The 8,502-nt window shown below is 34.7% G+C and overlaps 1 protein-coding gene across 3 annotated transcripts; it reads right to left on the reverse strand.

The window, feature by feature from the left end:
* Positions 1-4,224: 4,224 nt before the first annotated feature.
* Positions 4,225-7,765, reverse strand: LOC145137618 (uncharacterized). Of its 3 annotated transcripts, none has more exons than XM_079071746.1 (2): positions 7,533-7,765; positions 4,225-6,592 (listed from the first exon to the last, which is right to left on the reverse strand). In XM_079071746.1, the coding sequence occupies exon 2, from the start codon at positions 6,569-6,571 to the stop codon at positions 5,561-5,563; it is 1,011 nt and encodes a 336-aa protein (XP_078927872.1). In that variant the 5' UTR covers positions 6,572-6,592; positions 7,533-7,765; the 3' UTR covers positions 4,225-5,560. The 3 variants fall into 3 exon arrangements, with proteins under 3 accessions (XP_078927872.1, XP_078927870.1, XP_078927871.1); XM_079071744.1 differs by having other exon boundaries at positions 4,225-6,603; XM_079071745.1 differs by having other exon boundaries at positions 4,225-6,613.
* Positions 7,766-8,502: the final 737 nt, after the last annotated feature.

Here is an 8,502-nt window from a genome sequence, read left to right on the forward strand (position 1 = left end):
CGTGGATCTCCTACGGTGTTATGCATTGAATAATTGAATAGGTTAAGCAAATGCAAAGAGTGGGGCCGACTGGGTGCATTGTGCATCCCCCTTGACCTCGTTCTGGAACATCAAAGCATTGATAACATAATAATTTAATGTATCACCACTTTATGGGTTTTCATATGAGTTTTTATTCTCTCGTTCATATACAAAAATGATAAATAAAATTGTATAAAGATGATATTGTATAAACTAGTTTCGGATTTAAATACAGATATCTATGTAACTCAAAAATCTTTTTACCAAATGTTTTAATCATAACCTCAAACTATAATTTGTTATTGTTTAAAAAAGAGTCATTGACTAATGGTGTGAGAATGGCAAAGCAACTAGGGCTGACAATTCTCGACACGACTCACGACACGACACAAAATAAATGAGTTTGGGTTGAGTTTTTCAACCCACCAACCCGCCGACCCGCCAACCCACCGACCCGTTTATTAATCGGGTCATATATGGGTTTCTCAAAAAATAAACGGGTTGACCCGCCAACCCATTTATATTTTTAATAAAAAATATATATATTTTTTATTTTTAAATGTATTTATATATCAAGTATCAATATTTAATAAGTATTATATAATAAGTATTATTTATGTTTGTATTAATGTTTAGTTTGAACATGTTTCTATGAATGTTTAAACTTAAGTAGTTAAGTGTCGAAAATTCGGATATGTTCGCATCAACCATCAATGATTTATTCATGTTTCATTGTTAATTTTATTTATGGAATCTGACCCACGAACCCAAATCTGACCCACGAACCCGCCAACCTGTGAACCCGTATAAATAAATGGGTTGGCGGGTCATATATGGGTTTATGTTCCAAACCCGCCAACCCGTGACCTGTATATTTAAATGGGTCGTGTTTGGGTTGACATATTTTAACCCGCCAACTCGCCAACCCGCGACACGCCAACCCGAACACGACACGATTGTTAGGCCTAAAGGCAACCACATTTACGTGTGTTATAACTAAACGATTACGAAAATCGCAAACCGTACATTGCTCATTCACGATTCAACTTTTCCCGACATAAAGTGAATATGCTAAAGTAATTCAGGTTGGGAGCTTTTAGGATGGCCGTAACTGCATTATCTTTAGGAGCATTACCCCGCGAATGAACGGGTTGAGGCTTTGGCCTCACATGCGGGTTAGGTGAACCGCTTTCATCTCTTTCATCTCTCTCTCTCTCTCTCTCTCTCTCTCCATGGGCTTAAGAACTTGTACCATATATTATTTTATATATTTGTAATTAAATGAGTCGAGTCGGTTGGGAAAACTATTATTTTCATGTATTGTGGGTTGCAAAAGATTAAAAAAAAAATTGATGTGGAAGTGAATTGAATGGGTTGGAAGAATTCTACTTTTACCACCCTTAGCGATATGTTCACTTTCTCCGTGCATCTATTTCCAATTGTTACTCTCCATATAAACATTACACCAAGTTTTAGGTGATGATTGGTTGGAAGAAATTCGTTGGAATTAGATAAAATAAAATCCAATTTCACCACATTCTCATGTTTTGTTCAAAATTTGATAAATAATTGGATTCTTAAATGAAATGAACTTTGTATTGATTGAGTCATACTCCGAAGGTTCATCCATCAAAATGAGGATGGAATCAAAATGGAATTCAAAACGGAAAGTTTAAAATTACAATACCTTTTTTATTTTTAAAACTTCATATGAATCATCATTACCATTGACACCTCTATCACTATCTACCATAACTGTCACCATTACCACCACCACCACAACTATCACTATCCACTGCCACCACGGACCTCCTCCTTTACCACCCACCACCAATACCACCCATCACCTCTGCCACCACATACCACCACTTACCATTACCATCGCCACCGCCACCACTATAATTTACTATTTTTATAATTTATTTAATATGTCTTTACATATAAGTTATAAAACAATATAAAATTAAGTAAAAAAACAAAAAAGGACAATTCTATCATACTCTATTTCATTTCCTATCAACCAAACATAATATGAAATTAGATTTAAGTTACATTTCCGACCTCCTAAACAAAATATAAAATTAGATTACAACTCCTGACGGACTCTAATTCATTAACAAACTGCAATTCCGTAGTGTATTTGAAATTTAAATTATTGATAATTCTGTGTATTGAAATTTAAATATTCTCAAATACAATCGTTATACTCCAGGTACCTTCTTATCCTTTTTATTATCCTAGTCCTTTATTAAAACCTTTTATAATTCACAATGTTACGGTTATGCCATGCAATAGTAAATACAATTCGCTAATTACTCAGCGATGTACGTTCTTATTCTCAAGACAACATATTTTGATCTATATTACCTAAAAAATATTTGGATGTATTGTTTAAAGCGATGCATATATTTAAAACAACTAGAAAATCTACTAAAGAACGTATCGATGCACCTTAGTTTCCATTTACCTACTACTTATGGTAATTTAATTATTATACGAGGGCACGAGGCCCGAATAGTTCCACTTAACCTCCTACTTTTAGTGTTGAATCATCAAGTAAGAATGTATATATAATATATTAGTTACCCTTATTTTTACCCGCATCATCCTGAGAATTCCATGAAAACGTGTTAAAAAATAAAACTTGGGTGTTGTAAAAATGGATGTTGCTATACTTATACGAGTCCTATATTGTTCTGAAAATTATCTGTGTGGTTCACCATTAAGTAACTGACCACATATTGTTATTTTTTAAGGCCACATGTTGTTAGAGTCAACTATATAGTTCTTTTATATGACAAAACAAACTCTTCCATTTCTTGTTAGATTGTACGTTATGTTTATGTAGTATTATCATTTTGTACTGAAACATCCCCTGCATGAGCTATTTGAAAATAATTTATAAAATCTCATTTTTAAATAGTTTAATACAATTGAACCAATATAATAATGTAAATTATGTCACAAAGTCCAAGTAATGAGGGAATGTAGTTCACAACTTCACAAGGAAGGTACCTTTAACAGTGTCTGCACTCTGCATTTTCCATGGCATGAGTCATAGTGATATGAAAACAATGACCTTTTGCTCTTGGAATGCCTTTCTTCATACTTCAATCACCATTTTCTTTCTTATTCAAAGAGCAAGACGAGGCATAATGCCAAATCCGTCTCAATTTCTTCACATCTTGGTACACTTGTTAGCAAGATGCTATTTAGTTCCACATCTAAAGAAAACAAAATCTTCTTTTGATTTAACTTGTGACTTGCTACTCCTGTTAGTTTTCGATAGTTTTCGATAATAAATCTGCAAAATAAAACAAATAGTAATTAATCCTGCCGATTGAGTCAGACTCATGTTTGACATGATTCCCTTAAACAGATTTGCCGTCTTTTCTCAAGGTACAACAATTGAAGCAGTATGTACTGCCGGATCTAACCACTTGTTTGAAAAAATTCGCCGAAAATTATTTACACAGTAAAGGAGAAAAGACTCTTTTACAGTGTATAAGAATGAAAAGCAAATGTCTCTGTATATATACTAGGGGTGCAAACGAGCCAAACTACTCGCGAGCTACTCAGGATCGGCTCGTTAAAAGCTCGACTCGAAATCGATTTTAAACGAGCCCGAGCCGAGCTCGAGCTTAATATTAAGCTCGTTTATTAAACGAGCTCGAGCTCGAGCCTAGGTCACTAAGCTCGATTAGGCTCGCGAGCCTAAACGAGCATTTATATAATATAATTTATTATTATTTTCATATATTAAAATAAAAACATATTTTGGAAATTAGGGATTGGTATTAGTAAACGAGCTTCTTAACGAGCTCGAGTCTAAGCTTATTTAGGCACGTCAAATGAAAAACGAGCCGAGCCCGAGCCGAGCTTGTATAATTTTTTACGAGCTTGAGCCGAACTCAGTACAAGAAAGCTTGAATCGAGCCGAGCTCGAGCCTCGTATAACTTAAACAAGACCGAGCCTGACAAGTCTTTGTAACTACACTCATTAATAAGAAACTAAATGAAGTAATGGTCACTAACTCTCATTAAATGCATCGGTTACAAAAAAACCTAAGGACTAAAACTGCAAAATTCTGCAAAAATATGAAACTAAATGAAGTAATGGTCACTAACTCTCATTAAATGCATTGGTTACAAAAAAACCTAAGGACTAAAACTGTAAAATTCTGCAAAAATATGTGTGGGTCCAAAATTGCATTCATGTCCACATATCACATCCACACAAATAAGTTCACCTTTGCACATGCATTGGTGTTAGAGTATAACAATGCATAGAAGCTTATAAATCTATTACATCCACACAAATAAGTTCACCTTTGCACATGCATAGATGTTAGAGTATAACAATGCATAGAAGCTTATAAATCTATTACACATTTATGCTTATAAACCCACTAAGAATTTGCTCTTTTTCCTATGTGGGACCAATTGTTACAGGCTTACAGCCACTTTATTAGCTTATTTTATTTTCCAAATACTCATCTTATCTTCCAAGTTTCTATTCGTCTCTACTTTTTAGATTCTCTCAATTTTTCTTCTTTTCCTCATCGTTTGATCAAGTGTAGTTGTTTCATTCATGCTTAATTGATAATTCCACGATAGCCCTTCCACATATTGGCTCACCTTTGTATCATTATTTGGTGATAACCTTCTTGCAAAGCTCATGAGATTATAAGAACTTGGTGTTATATTCGATAACCGACATTCTCTCATTCTTCAACCAAAAAAATCTCTTTCATGTTGGAAATTTCTTCTGCCATACAAAATCTCTCCTTAAGCTTTTGCAAAAAAATAGGCCCACAGAAACAGACTAATGATGCATGAGTTTATTGGTTGTGTGAGTTCAATCCACCATCATAAGGCTTGAGTTTTGAGCTTTGTAACTACAAAATTTGTTCGTTGATCGTATCTATATTAACATGCATTGAATGTCGTCTCCATTTTGATAATCCAATTATATACTACAATCGGATCGACAATCCCATCATCCTTTTCTCTCAACTTCTTTGAGATGACTAAGCAACAAATTACCCAACTTCTTCCCTACTTTATTTTATTAAATTTCAATGTATCATTTTGGTATTAATTACAGATTTGTTGATAGAAAAATCCTAAATCGAAACCAACACAGAACCAGTTCGAGACAACAAATTCAAGGATCAGAATTCACCGCTACTTGTTTATTTTGTTACAACAGTCGAAATTATAGAACATTAGAATATATGGGTTTTATATTTGGGCTTGTTAAATAGTTGGAATTGTGGTCGACTGATTGTAATAAAATATTGGGCTTTTGTGTGGGCATTTTAGTAAATACTCTAAAAAAACACATTTTCATGATTTCACTTCAAAAACATATTGATCCAAGTTGTCATATAAGTTGAAGGTCCTCGAGTCCTCTTATACAAGAAAATAATAAAAAGTCTATTGGTAGCTTTTTTTTTTTTTTTTTTTTTTTTTTTTTTTTTTAAAGTATGATGTTCAATTATAAATAAAAAGACTATTTAATAAAAACTTGATAAAGCTAGGCACCAGAGGACCTGGTTTGTCGCCTCAAGTCGTGATCAGCATTTCTAAGAAACTGATCCCAACCACTTCCTTCACTTGTATCCAAATAATCATATGGAACCGCTGTCTTCAAACCCGGCCTCACTCCACACTCACTCTCCACCATTCTAAATTCCATTCCCCCTCTCACCGATTCCGATTCCGATTCCAATTCCGGCCATGTAAACAACAACGGCAATGTAACCTCACACCACGGGTTAAAATCCAAAAGCTTAACCTCCCCATCCGTTCTCACATACACATCAAACGTGTAACTTTCCGACTCAAATCTCATTCTCACATTCTCAATATAAAATTTCTTGATTCCTGTTTCCAATTCATGTTTCTTTTCGATCAGAATCGGGTAAAACCCCGTGACTTCTCGTTGCGAGATTCCGACCAGGATGCGATTCCGGACGAAGCAACGGAATTCCATTTCCGGGTGGAGAGACGGGTACCATTTCCGAAGGGCAAGGAAGAAACGATCAGGTCTAGGGGCATTACAGTCATTACACAAATCATAAGCATGGCAAAGATCGTGGACCAATGAATCGGATGATTTAAGCAAAAGGGCAATTTCGGTAAACGAGGTGCATTTGAGGGTCCCGGTTGAGCTGATCCAAGCAGAGTCTTTAGGGGAGGTCCAGTTGAGTTTAGGGAAGATGGCACCACCGAGTGTTTTGATTGATTCGTTGATTTGTAATTCCAATTCCGGGAATGAAGGTGGTGGTGGTGGTTGTTCTGATTCGTCATCGGATTCTTGTTCTTGGGATATAATGTAGTCTTGTTGGTCTTCGGAATTGTGGATTCTGTTGGGTAATGCATCGGAATTGGAAATGGAAAGCGGAAGGAGGAAAGGACCGGAATCATCCAGGAGATACTGAATGAAGGATTCCGGGAGCTCATGGATTATTGTTTTTATGGTTGTGGATTTGAATTTTGGATACCATTCTTGGATTTGGCATCTGTTCACTTCTTCTTCCTTCATTTTTCTGATTTCTTGATCAATCTACAAAAAAACTGAAATGCGCTGACAAAATGCTATCAGCTAATAAGCATTTTTTGGAGTGTTTGGCAAAAACTTGTTAAATACGTAAAATGACAAAGAAGGGCATACTTATATATTTTGGCATATTTCTTATATCTACATGACTACATATAATACTTTATCTTCAATCATTAATAATAATCTTTTTGAAAAAAACATACAATAATAACATCACAATTTTTATTAACTTCAATAAAAATTTAGATAATTTGAGAACTTAACACTACATGTGTCCAGAGGGAAAGAAGTATGAGAACTTAACATGTAAGACTCCATTTAAATTATAGCACCATGACTGCTTTAATGAACATTTCTTGAAACACTATAAGAAGCATTCAATCACACAAAGATGCCTCTTTTACTAACATGATTCTATCCTTATAGTAAAGATGGATAATCCCTTCATTTCAAGAAGACACAAATTTTAATTCTGCTTCAAAAAGCGTACTCCTTAATGCTAAATCAATATAGATCCCTCCCCAAATTTAACAATAACTCTCCTTTCTTCTCTTTCAATTTCAATGCGATTTTTTTTTTTTTCAAAAAGGTTGATTTTTTATGTGATTGCCTTAATAGGTAGATGTTGTTTTTGTTTGATTTGTTGCCAATTATTTCATCTCCAGGGAGTTATTCTGATTTTGATTTCAAGGAGGAAAACACAAATTATTGTGAATTAATTTATCAATCCCAAGATTCTCCCTAACAATTAAATTTCAATTTTCAATAAATTAAGTAACAATTAGCAATAAACCGATCAATCTTCAAGAAACCCTAACTCAAAATAGCATTCTCGCATTAACAAACCCTAACAATTAACCATAAACACGTAAAAAATAGAAACCCAATTGTTAACAATTTGAAAATACTAAATAATAATGGCTTTGGAAAGAAAACAAAATACCTCAAAATCAGAGGCGGCAGCAGGCGGCGTCGGAGCAGGGGGCTGTAGAGTGACAGCAGCGGTGAGCGGAGTAAGGCGGCAACAGCAGTGAGGCGGAGCAGGACGGCGAGCTGGTGACGCTCAAAAGTGGGAGAAGAGAGAAGTTATCGAGTATCGACTTCCTAGAGTCCGAGTTAACTCCTTCCGGTCTGTGAGTCTGTTTATGACGCGGTCACGCAACTCAACAATGTGTAATCCCACCTAGATCATCCGAACTTGGAGAGGTGGCGGGTGCGGTACGAATCGACCTTTATCCAAACCCGTTTAACACATTTCAAATTCCAATCCAAACTCGTTCCGTAACCCGTAGGGTTTTGAACAATCAAACTCATACCCTATCTGCCGAATCAACAGATATTCAAACTGTCCGATAACCCATAAGTTTTTTAAATAATCAAACACATTTTATTTAAACCTCAAAATAACATTTATTAAATAAAACAATGTTGATTTAAATAACACATTACGTATTTGAGGACTTTCGATTGGAATTAAAATCATTTTCGTAGTAACTTCTGATTGGTTTTTGACTGTCGATTGCATTAAAAGAGAATAACAGTTTCAAACATTCTTTTGATTGATAAATAATTGTTTGGTTGATGAAATATAAATGAAATGACATCATGTTTCTTGCTAGAATGTTGAAAATCTAGAAGTCTAGTCCTCGATTTCTATGTAAAAACAATTTAGTCTTTGGTCTTTTCTCTTTGGACTTTCGATTAGAATTAAAAGTAAACTTTAGGTTGTATAAAATAGACAAAATTGCAAAAATGGTCCATGTGGTATATATATATATTTGGGGTTTTAGTCCAAACCATGAGTTTTTGGATTGGTGGTCCGTTTGAGGTAGTTTCATTGCATTTTTGGTCCCTCGGTAAACTGAAATGACTGTAATACCCTTGGGACATTTATTTTTCATTTTTCTTTCATT

Source organism: Lactuca virosa, chromosome 9 (assembly GCF_052849685.1).
Source record: "Lactuca virosa cultivar CGN04683 chromosome 9, Lactuca_virosa_CGN04683_v6, whole genome shotgun sequence".
NCBI lineage: Eukaryota > Viridiplantae > Streptophyta > Magnoliopsida > Asterales > Asteraceae > Lactuca > Lactuca virosa.